At 33.3% G+C, this 24,837-nt stretch overlaps 5 protein-coding genes, 1 non-coding gene and 1 pseudogene across 7 annotated transcripts; 4 read left to right on the top strand and 3 right to left on the bottom strand.

Moving 5' to 3' along the window:
* Positions 1 to 140: 140 nt before the first annotated feature.
* LOC100527155 (cysteine-rich repeat secretory protein 38) lies at positions 141 to 1,019 on the top strand. The gene has a single exon (XM_003543329.4). The coding sequence runs from the start codon at positions 194 to 196 to the stop codon at positions 926 to 928; it is 735 nt and encodes a 244-aa protein (XP_003543377.1). The 5' UTR covers positions 141 to 193; the 3' UTR covers positions 929 to 1,019.
* Positions 1,020 to 5,402: 4,383 nt separating this feature from the next.
* On the top strand, positions 5,403 to 5,987 carry LOC100777808 (cysteine-rich repeat secretory protein 38). Its single transcript, XM_006595392.1, has 2 exons — positions 5,403 to 5,553; positions 5,647 to 5,987. Exons 1-2 carry the CDS (start codon positions 5,403 to 5,405, stop codon positions 5,985 to 5,987), a joined length of 492 nt encoding a protein of 163 aa, XP_006595455.1.
* A 1,262-nt stretch (positions 5,988 to 7,249) lies between these two features.
* LOC100803681 (blue copper protein-like) lies at positions 7,250 to 8,575 on the top strand. The gene is given in 2 exon segments (NM_001317533.1): positions 7,250 to 7,498; positions 7,893 to 8,575. Coding segments are annotated over 2 exon segments (684 nt in total). The 5' UTR covers positions 7,250 to 7,332; the 3' UTR covers positions 8,411 to 8,575.
* Positions 7,731 to 11,341, bottom strand: LOC100803143 (transcription factor bHLH115). 2 transcript variants are annotated; one of them, XR_001384251.3, is made up of 6 exons: positions 11,055 to 11,340; positions 10,830 to 10,886; positions 9,847 to 9,921; positions 9,606 to 9,768; positions 9,136 to 9,434; positions 7,731 to 8,302 (listed from the first exon to the last, which is right to left on the bottom strand). XR_001384251.3 is itself a non-coding variant. In XM_006594813.4 (6 exons), the coding sequence occupies exons 1-5, from the start codon at positions 11,204 to 11,206 to the stop codon at positions 9,186 to 9,188; spliced, it is 696 nt and encodes a 231-aa protein (XP_006594876.1). In that variant the 5' UTR covers positions 11,207 to 11,341; the 3' UTR covers positions 7,731 to 8,302; positions 9,182 to 9,185. The 2 variants fall into 2 exon arrangements, 1 of the variants encoding a protein (XP_006594876.1); XM_006594813.4 differs by having other exon boundaries at positions 9,182 to 9,434; positions 11,055 to 11,341.
* A 4,909-nt stretch (positions 11,342 to 16,250) lies between these two features.
* LOC102668888 (leucine-rich repeat extensin-like protein 3) lies at positions 16,251 to 16,679 on the bottom strand. The gene has a single exon (XM_006595391.1). The coding sequence runs from the start codon at positions 16,677 to 16,679 to the stop codon at positions 16,251 to 16,253; it is 429 nt and encodes a 142-aa protein (XP_006595454.1).
* A 3,036-nt stretch (positions 16,680 to 19,715) lies between these two features.
* Positions 19,716 to 22,681, top strand: LOC100777282 (beta-amylase-like; annotated as a pseudogene).
* Positions 22,682 to 22,894: 213 nt separating this feature from the next.
* TRNAA-AGC (transfer RNA alanine (anticodon AGC)) lies at positions 22,895 to 22,967 on the bottom strand. Its single transcript has one exon. It is a non-coding gene; the product is annotated as a tRNA-Ala (tRNA).
* Positions 22,968 to 24,837: the final 1,870 nt, after the last annotated feature.

Here is a 24,837-nt window from a genome sequence, read left to right as displayed (position 1 = left end):
ATGTCAAGGCGCTGCCTAATTTTGATTTAATGCTGTGTAGCCTAACAAGCTAGATATAAAATGGTCAAAAAGAAAAAGTCAACTTTTTGGATGAAGGAAATGATTCCTCTATAAATCATTCTCCACAATCCCATTTGCAACACCATCAAATTAACAAAACTAGTATTTTCTTAGCCACACGTACTCTTCCACAATGTCTTCCTCAAAGCTCTTCACCACTTTTCTTTTCTCACTAAACTTAGCTCTCCTTCTCCAAACATCTTTTGGAGCCGACCCTCTCTTCCATTTCTGTTCAAATTCTGAGAACTTCACAGCCAACAGTCCCTATGAATCAAACTTGAAAACACTCATCAACTCACTCATCTACAAGACCCCTTCAACTGGTTTTGGTGTTGGCTCTGTGGGCCAATACCAAAACCAAAAGGCATATGCGCTTGCCCTTTGCCGCGGCGACGTGTCGGCCTCAGAGTGCAAAACTTGTGTCTCTGAGGCACCCAAAGAAATCCTCAGTCGCTGTCCATACAACAAAGGTGCCATCATTTGGTACGACTATTGCATGTTCAAGTACTTGGACACTGACTTCCTTGGCAAAATTGACAACACAAACAAGTTCTACATGTGGAACTTGAAAAATGTGAGTGACCCTGCAACGTTTAACTATAACACTAGAGACTTATTGAGCCAGCTTGCTCAGAAAGCTTATGTGAATAATAAATTGTATGCAACTGGAGAGGCGAAGCTTGAGAATTCGGAGACACTTTATGGTTTGACTCAGTGCACTAGAGATCTTTCTAGCAGTGATTGCAAGAAGTGTCTTGATGATGCAATCAATGAACTCCCAAATTGTTGTGATGGCAAAGAAGGAGGTAGAGTTGTGAGTGGAAGCTGCAACTTCCGTTATGAGATATACCCCTTTGTTAAGGAGTAAATACTCGAATCTTATGGATATTGAGCCTCATCAGTTGTAAACCTTATTACGCTATTTGAATAGTGCATGAATAAATTAATGAATTGTTCTATTTTGGTGTAGTATTTTTTAAAGCTCATTTTTAATTTTATCCACTATTTTATTGGTTTAAAAGAAGCTTTGTCCCTTTTTTATATGTTTGTGCATGTAATATAGGTCCTGTATTTCTAACTCAGAAATTTTAGTTCCTGAATTTTTATCATATGCTAAAATTAAATCTTTCCTTTGATCTCGCCCCCTAAATAGTCAAAGAATTTGTTGAAATCGATAAAACAACATTTGACACATATGGGATGAGGGGAAGCATGTTTGGAGCAAAGAGGAAATTAATTATAGTAAAAAAAAAAAAATAGAAGAACATCGATCCATGCTTCATTGTGAATCAAGCAGCTTAAAGTTTCATAATTTATAACTCCTTTCTTGAAAACACCAAGTGTTGCAGAAAAGAAAAGGTCCGCCAAACCCATTTACAGTAGTAACAGTACGTAACTCATAACAACAAGCAACTATAATAGTAGTTTGCTTATAAAAAAAAACTAGTTACAGGATAAGGCATATGTGCAGTATCAACTATCAAGTATATACCCTAGCTTCAAGTAAAAAATTGGAAAAAAGTTTGATTAAATGGCTGGGACAATTTATTTGTTCTTGTAATATATATGGGAATGAGTGGGAATTATATATATATATATATATATATATCGGAAATAAAAGAGTGGGAATAATTTAATCTTTGTCGAAAGGAAAAAGTGGATTATCCGGTTAGTTTGCACTAAGCTCCACTTCAACTCTTCTTCCAAGCAAAAGAAGGATTCGTGCAGAGCTTCTCGCCAATCCGGCCAGGTTACCTCAAATTAATGTTTTTTTTTTTCAAGTTTGAAGACTGCTAATGCTTAAAATTCGAGGAGTATGTCTGTTGTAGTCATAGTTTAAATCATAGTTTGGAAATTAATTAATTAACTTTATATATGCTCATAGTCTTCATGAGTAATAAACTAATAACGTCAAAATACCATTTCGCTCCTTTTGTAGCGTGGTATATTAGTTTTATAGTGGCACCATAGTATTTGCCAATATACACAACATATTTTCCATTATAAAATTGGAAAACTTATTATAATATATAAATGTAGATCGACAATAACTAATAATAAACGATTACTTTTCTCATCCATTGCACGCGTTTAAGGACTACATTTTGTACAAAAGAAATTTTCCAAGTTTAGATTTTCAGTTTCTCTTTTTTCTATCACAACTTTTTAAAGAAGCGGTCCTTTTTAACCTTTTCAAATAATATAAAATGAAAATGTAAGGATTTATTTAGTGTTAAAAGAGTGTATTTTTTTGTTAGTTGTAAGTTCTGGGTTCTATAATGTAAAGGACATCTTAGGTTTGGGGCTGTCATGCATGTAATATATACACTGTTTATGTACTTCGTACCAATATTATTGATATAATTTTTAGCTGATCCAAAAAAAAAGTTATTTAATTTCTCAATCATTAATTTCTCTTATATATCTTGGATTAGCATTATAGTTCTTTGTTTTCATTTTTACTTTATTCATTTTTTTTTGTTAATTTAATATGCAAGCTTTAAAGATAAATCCATCGATTCGTATTAAAACATGTGAATATGGCAAGCTTTCGTTTTGGTTTCACTTTCTCCAACGTAATAAGCCCTTTCATGATATGTATATATTTGCTATAGCTTTTACTTTTCTGATCTAATTTTTAAAAACAAAATACAATTTTCTTCTCTTTTTTTGGAAAAATTAAATTTCCATATACTCTTTCAAAAATAAACATTCTAGACGTACTCTGCATTTGTCGTGTACCTCTTTTCTATTTTTTTTTTCATATTTTTGTTAAAAGTGAAAGTATGTTAGGACTTTGGCAAGTGCACCAAATCGTGACAAGTAGTAAAGTTCTCGGAAGTCCGAGTGTCGAATCCACAGGGACTTTGTTTGTACTTAGATTAATGCAAACCCAATTTAAAAGCAAGAGATAAGAATTTAAAATAAAATATAAAGAAAGATAGAAGATAAGCTAAAGAAAAGATAAGATATTTAAAGATAAAGAAAAAGATGAAAGATAAGAAAGATAAAAGATTTAAATAAAGGATAAATTCACGATAAAATAATATTAGGAACTGACTTGCCTTATCTGCCTAGGATGTATGAGTTTATGATTTTTTCTTTATCAATTAAAGTGATTCTACCCTACCCACATCTATTCATTTACTTGCCCCTGATGCCTCACGATGACAAGTCTATTCTACCTATCTATCTCCCAAATGCCTTTGCAAAGACTCAATAGATAAAATGCATGAAGTTCTAATTCTAGATGTTTGCTTTGACGCATGGGCATAATGCAATCACTCTATGCCTAGCAATGATTTTATTATGATATCTTTTCTTCTTGTTCTATTAGAAGTTATCCTCTCCCGAGCGTCTAACCCCTAAAACTAATGCATGCATATCTTCTTTAAATCTTATTTAAAAGTTACCCTCTCCCGAACATCTAACTCCTAACATAGTATAAAGATGAGTATGCAAGATAAAAACAGAAAAGAAAATAGGAAAGAAAAACCTGGTATTGCATTGATAAATAGTGAAGAGTACATCATACATCACATTGGCTTCTAGGCCTGCCAGACCCTAACTAAGGGTTTAGCCACTCATGGCCATTGAGGGCTTTACAATGAGAAGGGGGTGAAAGAAAAAAAGGGAGTAAGTGAAACCCCTAGGAGAGGGGGTTCTGTCGTGGTCTATTCTGTCCCTTGGACTGACTCTCTATTTATAGCTGCTGAAGTGGGCTTTGGGCCTTCGTAGGCGCGCTCAGCGCGACACCCCCTCGCTCAGCGCGTGTAGATCGCGCGCTTAGCGCGCATGTTGCAGGCTTAGCGCACGCTTCTGTTAGATCGCGGGCTTAGCGCGCGTGTTGCAGGCTTAGCGCGCGCTTCTGTTGGATCATAGGCTTAGCGCGTGACGCGCGCTCAGCGCGCGTATTGGACTGGGCCTGCTTCAGATTTTCTTCTTTTCTTCCATTTTTCTGGCCTTTTTGTTTGTTACACCTCCAGTTTTTATATCTGCAACCAAAATTAAACAAAACATCAATTTTTTAATATTTAAGCGCAAATAACTGCTAAATAATTATTTTTAAAGACAATTTTGCCTTATTTTCTATCATCAAAATACAATTATTTAGCAGTTATCAAAGTATTTCAGTCGCTGTGTAGTGTCTTATACAGTGTTTTGTCGACTGCTAAAATGTCGGACACAAACTAAATATTATATTAAGTCGCAACATGAATATAAAAATTTTGAGCCGGATTTACCGTCATGATCTTCTACGACTAATTCCACAGTCGCAAAATGCTAATTACAAAAATGGTCATTTTCATGTAGGTCTCTGAATCAGTCTCTAATAATTACTTTTGTGACTAAGATTGTTCGGTCGCTGAATTAGGTGACATGTGGGTGGAAGCTGTAATTTCATATATGAGTTTTACCCTTTTGTCAAAGAGTAAATACTTAAATCTTATGGATACATAAACCTAGCTCCTTGGCTTTGAAGGTAAACCTTCTTATGCTTTTTAATTAACGGATGAATAAATAAATAAGTTATGTTTTTTTAATACCAGTATTGTTATTCTTTGGATATCTTTTATGAGAGATAAAAAGAGAAGAAAGGGAAATATAGGAAGATTAAAAAAAAGATAAATAAAAAAGTGTTGTAAGAAAATATTACTCTTAAGAAATTATATGTTCTTTTCACCAAAAATATAAAGATGTATATACATATGATCTAATAAAACATGTTTTCGTGATCATTGTCTACTAAAACATGATAATCTGTTATCAAATTTTGATTGTTTTTAGAATCAATTTCTTCGGTTCTTATGATAAGGTCATTCAAATTAAAAGTATATTTTAATTATTTTTAAAAATTAATTTAAAATATTTCATATATTAATTATTTTAAAAAAATACTGTTAAATCATCGCTTTAACACAACATAAACCATAAAAAAATACAAAAATTAAAATCAAGAAAAAAATATTTAAAAACTAAAATAAAAAAAATTCTCATTTAAGCTTATTATTATATCTTAATTATGGTCAATGGTTCGTGGGTAAGCCCCTTCTTCAGCTGGTTCATCGCAGCATCACCATTTCTAGATATCATGTTCCAAAAATGTTTTTCCACTAAGTTTAGTGCGTCCTTCAATTGGACTCTCTTGGAAAAGTAATGGAAATTAGATCAGGTTGCCACTAGCTAGCCTCAAGTCAGCGATTTCAACTCCATTCTAGGCCAAAGTATCACAAAGCAATAACCCTCTATTAATTGAAAACGTACAGATGATTACAAGTAGAAACACGCATGGCCTTAGAAGTTAATTTGAACCAACTTATCAATTAATCCCTCAATCCAAAATGCTCTCCATCTTTCTCAATCTCTTGGTCTCCAAGGAGGCAATTCTATTAGTCCCTTATTTCGTTTCTGATCCCAGCCCTTATGGTGCCAACTTAAACCAGTTGTTTGAGCTGTTACACACCAAAGTACCTCCTACTGGTTTTGGACATGGTTCCATTGGCCAAGGCACGGACCAAGTGAACGGTCTAGCATTGTGTCGCGGCTACGTCAACGCCACAAATTGCATGTCTTGTGTCGTTTAAGCAACCAAAAAGCTTCAAGAGAGGTGCCCCCCAAAGAAGAAGGGGACAATAGTTTGGTACGATTACTGCCTTATTAAGTACTCAAATGAATACTTCTTTGGTGAAATTGATGAGAAGAACAAGTTCTATATTGTTAACATCTACGACGTGGATGACCCTGCTACTTTCGGTGATAAAGTCAACGAATTGCTAAGTGGTTTGTCTTATACTGCTTCTCAAATTCCCATGTTGTATGCTATTAGTGATCATCCCAATTATTGTGATGGAAAGCAAGGTGCACGGGTTGTGCGTGGGAGTTGCTATGTTAGATATGAACTATACCCTATTGTTGAGGCTCCCTAGACCATAACTTTTGCAGTTTGTGCTACATCAAATTATGTTATATATGTTATGTACTTGATAGCTATAGCTAAATAAATGATCATGTGGACTCGGAAGTAGCCCAATGGAGAAATTCTTAGGTAAACGTTACTTATCGTTGACACTTGGATTAATAATTGATCTGTACAAAGTTGTGTAGATCATATTAAAAATTTACCTGTTTCTAGAAAACGATTTTACACTTCACATGCTAATTAATATTTACCTACAAATTTTGGAAGGAGAAACATTATTAAATGTACGCATTCTCGGTGGCCGGTATCGCTTAATTAAAATTTTCTTTTAATAAGTGTTGGGTTTAAAATTTCGGGTGATTCCTAACACTTTATGGTGGAAATCATTACATTGAGATATAAACTTGATGCCTCTTCCAAACAGTTAACGGAGGAATTTTTTTTACAGCTGTCAGTATGGTGTCGTGATTACGCTTACATAAGTAAATGGTTTTTTTTTTTTTTTTTGGATGTTACCAGCATTCGAATCCAGTCCTTATGAAATTGTCTTATCAGTTACAACAATTACCATACAGATCAACTGTATATAAGTAGATGAAATGTAACGCTGTCAATGTAAGTAAATACTAGTTTCCCCTGCATTTATATGATGTTCCTCATAAGATCCCTACTTGCCAACATTTAAGCAAATTGTTTAATATTGCCCGCATACATGGGTTGGTTGGATACATGGATTAGGTGCACCACAAGGGAAGAACAGGCAAAGGCTCAAAATCATTGCCTGGATTGGTTAGACTTGGGGAAAACTTCCTAGTGAAATATTTTGGTCCAATGATGTGCGTGGCTGCGTCCTGCGTGCAAGTAAACTAAGTCACAAATTTCTGACAGCGGATTTGATAAAGTAGTTTTCAAATTATAAATGTGGAAAAGGCCAAACTTGAGTTGTTGCCAATCCAACAACTATCATCTGAAGATTCTACACCTGTGAATCCGTCAGGCATCAACCACTCAAACGCCTCTCACCCCTCCACTTAACCAGAAAAATTTAATAAATAAAAGATTTGGAATCAGATGGAAGAGTCAAGACAGGCAGGAAATGAGTACTTGAATTCCAACTAAGATAATACCTCTCATCTGCATGACTATACCAACTCCAGCATTGCATGACTGAACCACAGGTACACATCATCCTTCTAAAGATTCTGCTCCAAATTCTTTTAATCCTCTATATATAGACTTATAAACTCAAATCATATGTCAATCACATCCAAGCAATTAACTTTGATCACTTCTCATCTCTTGTGACTCTTCTCTGTCACTTACATACCTCACTTAATTGGCAGTTAGCAAATATGGGTGTTCCTGAAATGATGTTCAGGGTATCTTTTGTTGCTATACTCATCAAATTGGCCTTGGCCACAAATTACATTGTTGGAGGACCAAATGGTGGGTGGGACACAAACTCAAACCTTCAATCATGGGCATCATCCCAAATATTTTCAGTGGGAGACAGTCTTGGTAAGTCACTCTTAGCATGCATCAAAACTTTACCTTTACGTTGATGATACTAAAATACTCCTTTAGTTACTTTATAATTGTAGAATTTTTTTTTAAAAAAAGTTCTATTTGTTTGTCGTTTGTAAAATTTAACATTAATCATCCTTTTATTAATTATATCTTTACTTTTCACTTAATTTTTAATTAAGTTACACGTGCACTTATTGTAAACTGAAAATGAAAAGAAATAATATAAGAAACCACACAACTATATTTTATTAGAGTCAAGAAAATTTATTGTATTTCTTATTTTTCTGTAAAAACTTTAAAAGACAGATAAATAAAAATAACGGAGGAGCGTAATGCAAAATATTATGTGTAAGTTAATGAATGACATTGACATTGATGCATGCAGTTTTCCAATACCCGCCAAACCATGACGTGGTTGAAGTTACAAAGGCAGATTATGACTCTTGCCAGCCAACTAGCCCAATTCAGTCTTACAATGATGGCACCACAACCATCCCTCTCACTTCACTAGGGAAAAGATACTTCATCTGTGGAACAATAGGACATTGCAGCCAAGGAATGAAGGTTGAAATAGATACTCTTGCCAGTGCAACAAATTCTGTCACACCAGCAGCATCTCCTGAAGATTCTACTACTTCACCTGCAGAATCTCCTGAAGTTTCTAGTGCTTCACCTGAAGAATCTCCTGAAGATATTATTCCCTCAGCCCCAAGTCCATTGTTCCAAGCACATCTAGAAAGTCCTACTTTCTCTCCAGTCTTTCCTTCCACTGAATTTCCTGCTTCTGCTTCACCTCTAGCACAACATTCATCAGACTTGTCAGCTTCATCAACCAGTAAAGGAAATCTACAAGCCTACTTTGTGGTAGTGTTAAGCTTTCTAATCATGTTTATAACCTTCTGAGGATGGAAAAATCTCACTCAACCATTGTTTATGAGTTCATTCCGTGTGAAATTTATTTTGGTGTTCTCTGTCAGTTTGGTCTGGTTATTGCTTACAACTTCGGAGATATATAATTTCTATAAGCATGTAATGTATTATTAGTCAATGATATTTGATTTTAGACCCTATTACTGAAATTGCTTTTTGGATCTTCCACTTACCAACTTCAAGTCTTCAAAACTTTGCTTAAAAATCAAAAGGACACTGAACTACTTTCACACTATAGCAGGTGCTGTGAAAAAGGCAGGAGAGGACACATAGAAGGGAATTTCCCATACATTAATACACCGCAGAAAATAATTTTTCCTATCAAGCACATTTGTAAGTATGATGTGGTATAACACACGTTATAATCTCCCTTTACAATACCATTTCGTGATTTGGACATAGCATTAATTTACTATCTTGGAACAATAGGCACTTTCTTTTGTTGAGAAAGAAAGAAACATAGGTCACAATTTTGGTTCTAGAACCTAGACCAAGAAAAAAGAAAACATTACTGCAAAGAACCACTTAAACAGACTTTTATTTTTAATCAAGCAACACACTTTGTAGCCATGACATGTAGCACTTTCTTATCATAGTTCAGACAACAACAACACAATTTTATATAATTAACTAGTTTCCGAGCACACTTTCCACCAGTAACTTTAGAAAAAACACAATAGACTGAATGGATAACTTACACAAAAATAAAACGCATACAAAAAAGAAGTGGATGCTATTGCTAACCACTTTATGCAACTGGAGGTCGAAGAAGGTGATCCTTTGATGTATCAACTGCAGCAGGGGACATAAACTGCCACATGGCAATTCCAGGGTATCCAATGAAAGGTATCAGCTTGTGGCTACCAACTTGTCCTTTAGCATCTGGGGCTTGAGGCAGGAAGCTGGGTTGTATATTTGCCACTTTTACTTGCTGCTCCAACTTTTCTTTCTCTTCCTTCAACCTATTCTTCTCATCACGAAGCTCATTCTTCTCACCCTGCAAAGAAACACAAATTCAGAAATCAGAACTACACACAATCAACACATAATCTCATGATGACCAATTATTTTGAGAAACAGAAAGCATAGCAAAATGAATTTCAGACAGAAATAACCATATTGCATCAATTTATCTAAGTAAAATAATCTCTAGAAACAGAAAAATCACCTTCAATTCTTTAACTTTTGCCTGTAGTTCATCATTCATTTCCTTCAGCCTCTTGGCTTCATTTCTCAATTGGATTACCACTCGAGCCGCATCGCTTAATATTGCAACTTTGTCTGATTTGGGCTGCCTACTAGGCTCCAGGATGGAACTCAATTCCAGAAACCTTAAAATCATGCCAAATTGAAGACATGAGATTTAGAAGACTAAACTCAATCACACAATATGCAAAATAATAGCATGCCTCTCATTTAGTTTATCCCTTCGTAATTTCTCACGACATGCCTTGGAGCCAGATGCACATGATTCTGTCCTTAACCTGAAGTAGCAGTTGCAAATTATTTAGGGAAAATAATGAAAGAGAGAGAAAGGTGACAGATTTAAAAAAGACACACATAGGCTAATTAATCACAAATTTACAGTCACTTGATTGAACTTTGCCGCCAAGCATAGCAGAGAAGTATGATTTTAACCTTGTTATTAGTTGACTAAAGATTAAACTTAATCATTGTTAGCTAAGTAACAAAGAAACATAAGACGCTCTTAATCTCCAATTTTATGAACATTAATAAACATACGAGAAACATTTTTGATGTCCACATTCTTTTTTTGACTAATAAGTAATAACAATTGGTTTGTTATTACTTATTAGTAAAGTTGTTTATTGGTGACTTATTGGTTATGGATTCGAATCCGGAAACAGCCTCTTTGTATATGTAAGGGTAAGGCTGCGTACAACATCCCTCCCCCATACCTTCGCATAGTGAAGAGCCTCTGGGCAATGGGGTACGAAGTTTTTTTTTTTTTAAGTAATAACAATTGGTTTGGAAAGGCTATTGAAAGAATCATTACGAAATTCAAAGTGAACGATAAGATTCTTTTTACTCAAACCCACGTTCACCATAGTACATACATGGCATTAATTTCCTCTTCTATAATCACAACATGATGAAAACTGTATGTAATGTTCTAGCAGACAGAGTATGGATAATTGGGGTGTTCTTTTGCCGTAGAATCTCATAATTCATAAAACATGTCACAGGAAGGGCTTCAAATTGTACAAATTTCTAAGTTATCCTGGTTTATGACTCACACGTCCTTGCTCCATGTCAAGATTCCAAATAATAGAACTTTGAACCCAATCAATAATAGTCAAAACTTAAACATTTGTGGAGGTACACCTTTTACTTCATATATTCTTTACAGAGCCACAGGAGATAATATTACCGCTTTGAAGGACCATTTTCCATGACAGTTGAATCCAGTGAGTATTCCATTTCCAAGCTGCAATTATAAAATAATCATCATAAGCCAGTTCTAGCTTTTTAATAAAGGTAAAAAAATTCTCCTTTCTAAGGAACAATAAGAAATACAATAATAAGTTTTTGTGGTGCAAAGTGTAAACCAAAGAGAAAGTTAAAAGAAGAATAGAAAGTTAGAAAACAAACCCACCTCATATTTGAGGGACCCTTGAAGTTGTGACTCTGAGGCCCCCAACGGAAACCACCAGAGTCTGAAGCCATGAAGTCAGAACCAGCAACAGGAATATCAAAGCCATAATCATAAAGCCAATCGGAGGCACCACCTGAGGAATTCACGTCCATGTTGCAAGCAAGAAGAGAGAAGAAGAAGAGTGTGTACTATGATCAACTGAGGCCAATTGAGAGTAGTGAATAGCGTGAGAATATTATAATACTAGTATGTAATGTAACATAAAAACATTATTCATTTGTTCCTTTGGCTTTTGTTTATTTTACTTGTTTACTTATCTTTCTTCGGTTGTGAGAGTGAAGAGAAATTATTCATTGTGATTATTATGAGGGTGTGACGGAAGCAGCAAATTGTGCGTCACGCTAGAACAGTGCACCATGACCAAATTAGCATTACGTTGTTACAGTACAGAGGAGCCAAGTAAACGCCATCTCTCTCCTTCATTGATTGATGCCTTTGAGTTGGGACCGTTTCACATGCAAAGCTGAGTTGACCATTCAGCCACCTTATTATTTTACACAAAAAAACATTGAAAGCATATAGTGTCAAATTATCTCTGTTTTTTTTTTCTGAAGGTATCGCTTAACTCATTGACTCCAAAATTAATATGTTCAAGGTGTATAGCTGATGTGAGTACTTACCTCAAGGAAATTTTATAAAGAATCGAACACAACTTGAATGTAGCGTGACCCTTATATTTTGAATGAATCTTATGAGTTAAATTATCTCTAATATGATATAAGGGAATTTAAACTTTTTTGTTGCTAACGTCAAGTATTCTTCATAGTAAAAAAAATTTGGTACGACACAGAGGAATCTTCACGCGAGTAATTCTACTCGCTAAGATCATTGTGAGATCGAATATTTAATATTGAATCTAGTTGCATTTTAAGATTTGGTGTGTTTGAAAGTCAACATTAGTTGCTTATATGTTTGTTTAACAAGCTTTAGCTTATAAGTTTGTGTTTTTGTTTTTATCATTGAGAAAATAAAAGGACTACAAGCGCAAGAAAATAGTATAGATGGCATCAGCCATAGGTACGAATGTATCACAACTGGACAAGAATCAAGCAAAATCAAAGGAAAATCCGATGTAGATCCCATTTTGGCAAGAATGTCAGCACATGAATTTGTTTCGCTGATACACGTGCTGAAAACTCAGACTCCATTCTTAAGATTGGAAGGTCTTCAAGATTGCTGCATAAGGATGATGCTGGGAACATCCTTGATTGATCAAATTTATAGGAGTTAAAGAAGTTTGTTTAACTAGCTTATAAGCTGGTTAAACAAAAATAAAGGTTTAATTAATTATTTGATTCGGATAGTTTTATCATTTGTTCCTTTTAATTTCTATAATTTATATTTTAATTTATTTTTAATTTTTATAATTTGAAAGTGATTTTTTTAGTCTTTTTGTAATTTATATTTTAATTTTCTTTTATTCATTATGGTTTGAAAGTGATTTTTTAGTTCTTATATTTTTACCATCAAAATATGAGTAATATTATGCATTTGTAAAATAATTTATAATAAAAAATAATTGATAATTTATAAATAATTTGTAACTAATTATTTTTATATATTTTTATAATAAGAATTAAAGGGTAATTAAAATACAAATTATAGAAACTAAGAAGATCATTGTTAAATTATAGAGACTAAAAAAAATTAAAATATAAATTATAAGGATTAAAAAGACCAATTTTAAACTATATGAACTAAAAGAGAATTAAAATATAAATTATAAAATTTTTTCACACTATAAGGATTAAAAGGTACAAATTATATGAATTAAATCATTAATTTAATCAAAAATAAACTTAATGAAATTATATGAATCAAATCATTAATTTAATAAAAAAAAATAAACTTATCTACCACGTACACAAACTTATTTTAAGAACTCGGTTCTTGTTTTTATAACTTTTTTTGTGAAAACTGTTTTTATAACCGAGTTCAACAAGTTTATAGCTTATAATATATTGGTGTTTTTTTTATTTATATCCTTACTAAATTATTTGGAAAAAAATTCACTCTTTTTTTTTCAATTTTGAACCATTTTTGTCTACCTTGCTTTTCTTATTGAAGTTACTCTTTGTCTTTCAAGTCTTTTTTGTTCTCAAACCTCTTAAATTTTTTTTTTTGGTGAAAAGGAAGAAACATATGACAAAAAAGCAAAACAACTACGATCTATCTTATATAATACAAAATCAGCAATTCTTCATACGTTTTATAATATAAAATTAAAAATTATTGTACTAATTTTTAAGATGGTAAGTTATTATAAATAAATTAAAATATTAAAAGTGATATATATATATATATACATATATATATATATATATATATATATATATATATATAATTGAATGTCTTATAAGCCAGCTTATTAATTAATCTCACCACATACTTTTAATTCAATAAGCTAATAATTTATAAGTTTTTAGTTTTTAACTCTTAATTTTTAACTTATAAACTTCAGTTAGCTTATAAATATTTAGTTAACTTACAAGCTATTTTACTATAAAAAAACTTACAAACTATTTTTATTAAATATACTCTAAAATATAAGAGTATTAATTAAGTTAAACAACTTTCTACCAATTAATCCTTATGTTCAATAGTTTGTACATAGTAATTCAATTATATTATTTGTTCAATTCGATGGATGAACAAATAAACAAATTATTATTATCTAGTGATATCAACATAAATGTAGAATTGAATTTTTGTATTAAAGTTTATTATATGAAAAATATTTTTGTTTGGCCAGAGAACAAGATCAGAAGATGAACCAAATTTTTTTGTATTATACTATTTAAAAATTATAAAATGTTTCTTTAGAAACATTTCTAAAGTAATTACTGTATCTTTTCGAAAAATATACAGCTTTTGAATAAAAATAAAGTAAGTATTCAAAAGAATATCAATTATTGATAGTTTAACCATTATAGTTTATTATGGATAAATACATAATATTGATTGTTTGTGTTTTTATTTATAACTAAAATGAATTATTTTACCATTTTGATTGTTTTAAAATAGCAGGATCTTGCCATAGGAGCTAACAATTTTGGGAAGGTAGACTGTTCCGGTGATGTTTCTAGAAATCACTATATTGAAATTGACGTACTAATTCTAATAATAGTAATGATAATATCATAATAGTGATTAGCTCATTCGTGTTAGTATATTATGCTCTTTGGATGCTTAATAAAGTCCAACTAACCCTTTCCTACTGGCTTGAAACATGCTGTTTCTTCACGTGACGTGATGACCATAACGTATGATTTAAGAATTAAATCAGAGATTAAAGACCAAAACAACTTTCTATTATACTGCTACTTTAAAATTAATAGATTGGTTAAATTATTGTTAAATTAAATGTATGTAATAATACAACCGATTTACAGTTCAACTAATTCAACTAATTCAACTAATCTTTTAAAAATATACTGCCCTGAACAACTCTAATAAATACACACATCTAGCTAGCATCACAGTTTCATTATGATGCTAATGACAACATTAATTATGACTCTAAAGCGATAAAATAAACATATCTCTGTTATATCATGAAGTTAACATTGTAAAAAATAAGTATGCGTGAATGTGTAATCATATAAAAAGTGGTAATTAAAATCAATGCATCACCACCGATGATCCTGAATTATGCTAAACCATACAAAATAATCTTAAGCATTACAATCATGGTTACACAAACTTCATCCAGGTATGCACTATATATGCAATGCCTAAGATGACTCTTTCTTCTATATACTGTATTTTCCAAGTTGGAGAAAGACGTGTCCATTCCTCATTTGTTATGGAGACACCAAGTTAAAATTGAAAATTATTAGACTTGTGCATTTATTTGGGGTATCTAAAACTAATGAAAGCAATTTAAATTATTTATTGAAATTTTAAAATGTGTAAAAATAAAATAAAAATAAAGAGGGCTACAAATAGGAACTCAGAGGAATCAACCAATAATAATTGCGACAAGCGGGCTACAGCAACTGCCACAAGTGATAAAGCCCAAAATATTTTTTAAATTTATATCACCTTTTTCTGGCTTTAAAATTATTTGAGGGTAAAATATTTTTATGTTATATCACCTTTGTCTAACTGATCCTAAATAATAAAAAAATATGATTGAATAATCTTATCTTCAATGATCAATATAATTTAAATAATTTTTTATTTTAAATTTTATCATTAATCCATTGGTCGGTCATTCTTAATTTGTCTTTGATGTCATTTATGTGTAAATCTAAAACTTTATATTATATAATATATACAATATATGTCACATATTTTCTATTGTCACGCACTCTTTGTTATTTTTATTTTATTTATTTTACAGTATAGTTTTAAATCTTTTTCCAACATTTTCTTTCTACATCTCATCTCATATGATGTTTATTTTTTATTAGGATCAGTTTGACCCGTTAGTTGACTGTCCCTACATAGGACTAGACCCGACTAATTTGGACCAACAGAATTCCTTTTTTCATTCTGGGCCCAGGCCCAGATTGAACAACTCGATTTACCATCTCTATCCCTACTTTTTGATCAACAAGCTTGGTGGTAAAAAAAAAAAAAAAAAGAAAAAGGTGTATGTGTATTTTGGGAGGAGCCCTGCCGATTCCTAAATCCTCTTTTCAGAGGAAAACGTTAAAGAAATGCTACTGGAATAAGATAAGATAAAAAATGGAGATGAAAGCATGCTCCACTGATTAGATTCTGTAAGCGTTAGCTACTAAACTTCATCAACAACATGGTAAGTAATTATGGCAACAGTGATCGAACCAAAGGAATATGCAGACAAGAAAGAAAGAAAGAAAGGGAAAAAAAGTCAAGTTAAGTGAGTGTCATCGTTGAAAATCAATATAGATGCCAGGGACGGCTCTGTAAATTCAGTAGCCCACCTTACAAATAAGTGCCCTAATTATCTGAACACTCTCCTCAATTAAAACATTCACAAATTAAACAGTTCCATTAGTAAAAATATGAAGAAGAAAAAAATAGAGTAAGAATAATAAGAACCACTCAGATCCACCACCAATTTTCCTAGAGTCTTTAATTGGCGTCACCGATCACGCAATTGCGAAATGCAGATTGATAGATAGATATAGCTAGGTAGGTAGCAAATTACTAGGCCATAGCATGCACAGGACCTGGGGTCACCTGCGCCGACCCTGGTGTTGGTGTGTTCATAGGTGGCGCCGCCACACTAGGAGGATTCGGAGGGGTCGTTTCCTCCGGCGGCGGAGGCGGTGGCAAAGATGGGTTATCGGAATTAGGAGGAGGAGGAGGAGGAATTGGATTTGGATTTGGAAGCTGAGGAGGAGTTTGTGGGGTTGTGGGGTTGTTGTCAATGGGGGAAGGTGGGGTTGGTGTATTGAAATTGGGGTTCGGAAATGTGGTTGCTGGTGAAGGAATAATGCAAGACTCATCGGAGCATTTATTTGAAGTGTTGTGGTGGTGGCGGCGAAGGAGTCCTAATCCCAAAACTAGACCCAGAACAACGAGCACCGTCACAATGAAGATGAAGATCTTTGTTGCTTTCCCCACGTAACACATCTTTCTGAAATTTGAAGATGAAGGTGGGGGCTTTCTCTGTCTGTCCTTGTAACCTGGTTTTCCTTTTTGGTACAACTTCTTCTCCTAGTATTGGGTTCTTCAGCAGAGACGAGTGTGGGTCTTGTGGCTTCTTTTTCGTCTTTTTCTCATGGCGTTTTGGGAGAGAGAGTGCGTGGTGAGAGGGTGCATGTCAAGAGTTATAAATGAGGGGGTGGGGGTGTTATAATGTGAGCACGTGAAAGCTAATACAAAAGGTGAATTCAGAATTGCCAATGACAAATAAGGACCATGGTCAAGGTCACTTTTTTTGCTTGCACTTTAGTGTCACAGTGGCTGCTGCTAACTAGTAAGAGTTTTCATAACGTAATAACGTCAAGAACTGTCTGTAAGCATTACTGATGTTAACCCCTTTTTTTTGGCTATTTGCGTAGGCCATTTTCCACCCACAATAAAATGGTTGCTACTACGGGCGAAATAAATGGTATCCAGAAAAAATGTGTTGTGGGAAATTAGATTAGATAATAAAGCTTTGTTTATTTTTTACTGTGTCAGAGAACCTTGGACTGAAGGGAATCTACTATGAACGAGGATGGATCCTGAGTAGTAAAATTGAGCCGTTAAAAAGAGGAATAGTCAATTACTCTCAATTATCATAGAGAAACGAGCCTGACAGACATGCATGTCTGCCACGTCAGCTTCGTGATAGGGTTGTCGCTTATGATCTATCCAGTTGGGCTGGGATCCTTGTATATATTAATAACAAAAAAAAATGGTTTATTATTGTACAGATCCGTGAATTGTTTGGTATGGGACCAGATTGAAGCTTCTTATTTGGGAATGGACCTTCTGGGTTTTATTTTTTTTTTGTTATGATCACTTCTTTGTTCTAGGTATATATTCTTGTTCCTAGTATGATGATGGGATGGGCCTCAATAAAAATGATCCTCCACCCCATAATGTTAAGTGCACTTCAGCTTTAAAAAATAAGTGCGAATTTCGTAATCTACCCTTCATCCCTAACGCCTTCCCTCCCCTTCCCCCCACCCTACCCTCTACCATCCATGCTCATCTTATTAGATTTCAGGAAATTGATCTAGGTACAATTACTATGTGGGTACATGTTACTCCTTTTTTCTTTATATGAAAAAGTTACCTTTTAATAAAAAATAAAATAGTTATGATATAATTTACTTTTTTAATATAATTAATTAATAATTATTTGAATTTCTATTTTTTAATTAAAATTGAATTAGTTACAACACAAGTTATCCTTTTTTATAGTAATCTGATTAATTATGATACAAATTTGTATTATAGTTAATTGTTTATTATTAGAGATGTTAACTTTTATCATAATTAATTCAATTTCAATTCAAAAAGGTAATATTTGTCATCATACTTAATTTCAATTAAAAACAATCTATATCATTATTAAATTAATTGTTTTAGAAAATTAATTTATATCTACAATTAATTATATAACAGGGATAAATTTCCATTGCATTTATTTCATACGAAAAAATTAACACAATGGAAGTATATTTTTGTTTCATAGTGAGAATGCACATACTCAATAGAAAACGAAAACTTGCATGTTTTTGTTTGGAAAGGATGTGCTTTTGTTAAGGATATTTTTGTAAAAATAATTAACTAAATCAGGAGGGTATGCCATTAACAAAGCACTTAGCTAGGTAGTATAATATTACAAGTAGAATTGAGAAGACTCATCTCTTTGAAGAAAAAAGGTCCAATTAAGAAGCACGTGAACAATCGTGAAGAATTGACACTGATCATTGGTCCAAGAACGAAGAAGCAAGTTCACTCGTGTCCTGTGCACGTTCCTGATATAAAACTGTGTCGATTAATTAGCGCCTTTAGTATGCAAACAGAGTCATAGAATTGTCTCCTTTATTGCATGGTTCGTGCAACTACGTACATGCAAATGGAAAACATGGTGTGTGTAGCACAGCACATTAATATGGGGACAAGAATCACTTTCCAGCACGGAATGTCTGGGGCGGGTGAAGCTATACGTGTGGAGAGAGCAAGGAAGCCAAGAGCCACCCATGGCTTCAAATTGGACCGTGGCCTCCTCAAGAAACAACCGCGTGTTGGAGTGCCGTTCAAAGCTAGCTGCTGCAACTGCTGAATTTGAGGTAAACCATTTTTCTCATTTTCATGCGTACCAAGTAATTAATGATAGTAACAGTGGTATACTGTATCATCAAGCTGTGGCCAGAAGTTGCTAGCAGCTGGGTAAGACTTCAAGAGTTTTTAATGGTTCATCATCCTTAAATTATGTTTATTTATGCGTCTATACATTAATTGTTAGAGATTATAATAATTTATTTATCTTTCCGCATTTTCTCGTGATCAAACAAAATTTCATATATACTACTAGTATACAACAGAAATTGAATTGACCATAATGACCCTACCTCATCATCTCCACCTTTCTTTGTATTTTGTGTTGTAACTTGTGATAGGGTGAGTTTGAGAGACCCACACACACCCAGTGATATATCCAGGAGACTATTTGAGTGGTCCACACTTTGGGATGTTTGTTTATTTTAAACGTTAACCACGAGTCCCTTGCAAATAGGAACCGTACGTAAAAGGACAAGCTCACAAACAACAGGAAATTACTTAATTAAGTGGAGATCGGAGAATATGTCAATATTGTTATTACAATAAACTGGGAACAAGAGGGAAAGTTTGACAGTTTAATTGATAATAAAGAGCAACCAATAATTATTGTATTGTATGAGTAATCTATTACCATTATCGAATTGTTATACTTTGGTCAATAAAACAATAGTGTCTTTGCGATGTATATGAAAATTGGTACTATTGAGGGAAGGGCCAATGCATGGTTGCATGTATGTTGTTTCCTTATACCGAAATAATTCAACCATAGAAATATTGTATAATGGTTGATCGATTTTTTGATAGAAAACGTTCAAGAAAATCATGTAACTGATGTAATAATATCTCCAATTTCATCAACCTCTCATACCTAGAAAATTCGCTCATAAAATGCAGGCACAAGTTTGTTCAATTTCCAAAGATCCAATGCTTACAAATTATGTACCAGTATATGTTACATATAGCTAGGTGTTGTGTTCCATTTTAAAATCATAAATTCTATCTACATATCCACGCTAGTATGCAACATATAGCTTGGTGTTGTGTTCCATTTTAAAAATGCAATGGTTGCTGCTGTCAGTTGGGAGTTGTTACAAATGACAATGTCTTGCAAGATAGAGTGGGACTTGAGAGCCAACTCAAGGAGCTACATGCAGCAGGTGTTGATGGGGTTATGGTTGATGTCTGGTGGGGCACAGTAGAATCCATAGGGCCTCAACAATATGATTGGTCCGCTTATAGGACCTTGTTTCAAATGGTTCAGGATTGCAAATTGAAGCTACAAGCTATAATGTCATTCCACAAATGTGGGGGGATTGGGGGAATGTGGGAGATTCCGTTTTGATTTCTCTCCCTAAATGGATACTTGAAATTGGAGAATTAGACCCTGATATCTTTTACACCAACCGCAAAGGTGTTAGGAACAAGGAATGTTTATCCCTCGGCGTGGACAACCAACCTTTGTTTCATGGACGAACTGCCATTGAGGTAACCTTCTTGAATATTTCTTTCCTATATTCTTATGTTTTTGGACTCAAAGTGTTATTTAAAGGCTATAGTTTTGGCAAGTCTTGACACTATTCCTATATTTCTGACCACATACACATCCAATTATCCTTTTTTAGGTCTACCCATATCCAATTTTAGGTATTTTATCATGAATTAAAATAATTTAGCCTATTACAAAATTAAATAAGCCAAAAAGAATTTATTGGTCTTTTTGGTTACCAAATTTATAACTTTTTTGCTTCTTGATGTTAAAATATTGATTGTTTCTCATTTGGTACAGTTGTACACCGACTACATGCAAAGTTTCAAAGATAATATGGAAGATTTTCTTAAATCTGAGCTCATGATAGACATTGAAGTAGGACTTGGTCCAGCAGGAGAACTTAGATATCCCTCTTATACAAAAAATCTAGGGTGGGTATTTCCTGGTATTGGAGAATTTCAGGTGCGTTTGGAGTTTTTTTGTTGTAGTTATTTGTGCATAATTCCATACATATAACTATAAACAAAAAAGGATTAAGCTTAATTGTATATATTCACTACTTATATCAATAAAACAAGCCTTCCTATTGTCAAACTCATTTACATACATCTAAAATCTTGCAGTGCTATGACAAGTATCTTAAAGCTGATTTCAAAGAGGTAGCATTAAAGGCAGGCCATCCTGAATGGGAGCTACCAGATAATGCTGGGGAATCAAATGATGTACCTGAATCTACAGAATTTTTCAAATCAGGAGGAACTTATAAAACAGAGAAAGGGAAATTTTTTCTAACTTGGTATTCCAACAAGTTGCTGACCCATGGTGATGAAATTCTAAATAAAGCCAACAATGTATTCCTAGGTTGCAAAGTGAAGTTAGCAGCAAAAGTAAACTATCAAATGAATATGTGCTAATAAATTAGCAAGGGTAATTTTTTTTTTACATGAATCAACTAACGATTCTTATAAAATAGGTTGCTGGAATCCACTGGTGGTATAAAACAGAAAGTCATGCTGCAGAGCTTACTTCTGGCTATTACAACTTACATAATAGAGATGGATACAGACCTATAGCAAGGATTCTCTCCCGACACAATGCTATTTTAAATTTTACATGTCTTGAGATGAGAAATCATGAGCAACCAGCTAAAGCCAAGAGCGGAGCCCAAGAACTTGTTCAGCAAGTAACTTATTTCAAATTAAATTTCAACCTAGTTACTTCTCCACCAAGTGAAGAGAACTTGTGATTGATATATATTCCTAGTTAACCAACTCCATCAGACACATTACTGTTCTATGAAATAAATTATGCACAATATGTGTTAAACTATCATTACGTGCATAAAACATAGGATATGAATTAAAATTATGAAATAACATAGATAAATTATTATAACATACTTTTTTTAAGCCGCCATTATCATATTTGTCATGTATATTATTCAATGTGTGCCTTTTCATGTAGGTGCTCAGCGGTGGTTGGTTGGAGAGTCTTGAAGTTGCAGGGGAAAATGCACTTGCAAGATATGACCGTGAAGCTTACAATCAAATCCTTCTAAATGCTAGACCAAACGGTGTTAACAAATATGGTCCTCCAACACTAAAAATGTATGGTGTCACATACCTTCGTTTGTCAGATAAGTTAATGCAGCAAACAAACTTTAATATATTCAAAGCCTTTGTGAGAAAGATGCATGCTAATCTGGTAAGCAACATTACTGCATTTAATGGAAGATGACGATATTTTGTGTCGGTTTGAAGTGCTAATTAAGGGCTTTTCATTATTGCCAAATATTTACAGGATTATTGTCCAGACCCAGAGAAGTACTATCATTTCACAGTACCTATGAAGCGATCAGAGCCCAAGATTCCACTAGAAGTTCTTCTTGAAGCAACCAAACCAGTGGAGCCTTATCCATGGAAGAAGGAAACAGATATGAACCTTGATGTTACTGGTTTTCTTGATTATATAGTTGCTATTATCGTACGTATATTCAAGCTAAAAGTAAACTAAAAATGAGAATGGAAAAGAAGGAATTAAGGAACAATAGAAAAGTAAAGGATATATCAAAGGAAAAGCAAAATGTGAAAAAGGAGTTAAAATTGGTTCTGCTCGAAGCCTGGTACGCACACTGCCATGCCAATCACAAAGTGGAGATGAGAAAATAGCGTAAAATAGTTTGCTGCCTTATAGAGCCCACGCTTTCTCCTTATATAGAAACTCTTTCAATACACAATTAATTTTACATGTTCTATTTTTATCAATACAAGTTTATCACTCCTTTCATTTTGTTTATAATTGCATAGGGAAAAAAAAACAACAAAAGATGTTCTTCTGTATTTAGAATCTTTTCAAGGTGTGCCAATATCAGTGATAAACTAATAATAATTATTTTTTGTTACAGTTATATTATTAAGAAAATGTTAAGTGATACCAAAAATAGTATTTTTGCAAACTTGTAATCTTCTAAGTCCAGTAAAAAATTAAAGACGAACATGTTATGAAGTAAAAAATATAAGGAAATCCTTATATAATTGCATAGAGAAAAAGTAACAAAAGAAAAAAGATAAACAATAATTGGAGATGCGGGGTATCGATCCCCGTACCTCTCGCATGCTAAGCGAGCGCTCTACCATCTGAGCTACATCCCCATTTGATAAGCTTCTGGCTAATAAAATAAAAAGTTTAATTGCCAAAGCCAAATAATTAAGGACCATGGTCATGGTCACGGTGGTTGCTGCTAAGTGTTTTTATTTTTATTTTTTCATAACATAATAACCTAAAGAGTAAAGACAGTGTCTGTCAGCATTACTGATGTTAACCCCATTTTTGGCCATTAGCAATTTCGCATACGCCATTTTCCGCCCACAATAAAACGAAAAATAAAATAAAAGAATAACTAATAATTAAAAAATTTATTTTAAAATATTTGTTAATATTCATATCTCTAGCTCATTAAAATTCTGTATAATATTTAAGTTATATACAGGCAAAAATATATTTTTGAAACACTCATTTTTATTAATTAAAATAGTATAAAATATTTGTAAATATAAATGTTTTTGAATATACATATATATCTATGTGATTGTTGATATACATATTTACTAACAGATATTTTAGTAAAATTAAAAATAATTATGCAATATATTACCAAAAAATCAAATTTAAACATGCTAACTTTCTCCTAAAGATTAGGCAACATAACCTTATTATGCTGAACTATAAAACTGACTCCCAAAGCCTACGCGTTATCTGACCAAGTAATGAAATAGATAAAAAGAAATATCTAACTCACCACTTCCACTTGTGTTGTGTGTACGTGTTCCTGAATTGGTCCATGTATAAACTGCATCGATTAGTGTTTTTAATTAATATGTCCATTCTTCTTCCTCCTTTTTTGATATATTCTTTCATTGCATGCATGGTTCGTGCAATTACTATCAACAAGTGTTAGTTTTGAACACTAGTAAATGGAAAACGTAGTGTGTGCAGCACAGTGTGGAATGGGGACAAAAATCACGCTTCAGTTTCAAGAAAGGTATAATTTACAGCATGGGATTTCAAGGAGGTATGGAGCTATATGTGTGGAGAGAGCGAGGAAACCAAGAACAACACATTGCTTCTTCAAATCGGATTGTGGCCACCTCAAGAAAGAACGAGGTGTTAGAGTGACGTTAAAAGCCGAAACTGCTGAATCTAAGGTATTTCTACAACTCCATTTATAGTGTTGTATTTCTACATCATACATGATTGTCAAATTCACCAGTTAACTATTAGATTCTTACTTTTTGGTGATTCTAAATAGAGAAAATTAATTAATTTGTTTCCTTTGTTCAAAAATAACTCAAGCAAAGAAATATTGTATAATAGTCAATCAATTTTATTTTTTTTATAGAAAGAGTTCAAGAAAAACATGTAGGATCTCTAATTTCATCCACCTCTAACAGTAACCTAGAAATTCTGTTCAAATGCAGGAACAGATTCATACAAGTTATAAAGACCCAATGCTTGCAAGTTATGTACCAGTATACGTGATGCTCCCAGTAAGTCATAAAACCTTAAATTTCTTTCTACATAACCATGCTACATATCTAGGTGTTGTGTTCCATTTTAAAATTGTTATGTTTGTTGCTGCTAGTTGGGAGTCGTTACAAATGACAATGTCTTACAAGACAGTGCGGGACTAAAGAACCAACTCAAGGAGCTACATGCAGCAGGGGTTGATGGGGTTATGGTTGATGTCTGGTGGGGTATAGTAGAATCTAAAGGACCTCAACAGTATGATTGGTCTGCTTATAGGACCTTGTTTAAATTGGTTCAAGATTGCAAAATGAAGTTACAACCTATAATGTCATTCCACCAATGTGGGGGAAATGTGGGAGATTCTGTTTTCATTCCACTTCCTAAATGGGTACTTGAAATTGGAGAATTAGACCCAAATATCTTTTACACCAACAACAAAGGTATCAGGAATAAGGAATGTATATCCCTCGGTGTAGACAACCAACCTCTGTTTCA

Source organism: Glycine max, chromosome 13, assembly GCF_000004515.6.
Source record: "Glycine max cultivar Williams 82 chromosome 13, Glycine_max_v4.0, whole genome shotgun sequence".
In the NCBI taxonomy this organism is placed as follows: domain Eukaryota; kingdom Viridiplantae; phylum Streptophyta; class Magnoliopsida; order Fabales; family Fabaceae; genus Glycine; species Glycine max.
This window is presented reverse-complemented; position numbering and strand designations above follow the sequence as displayed.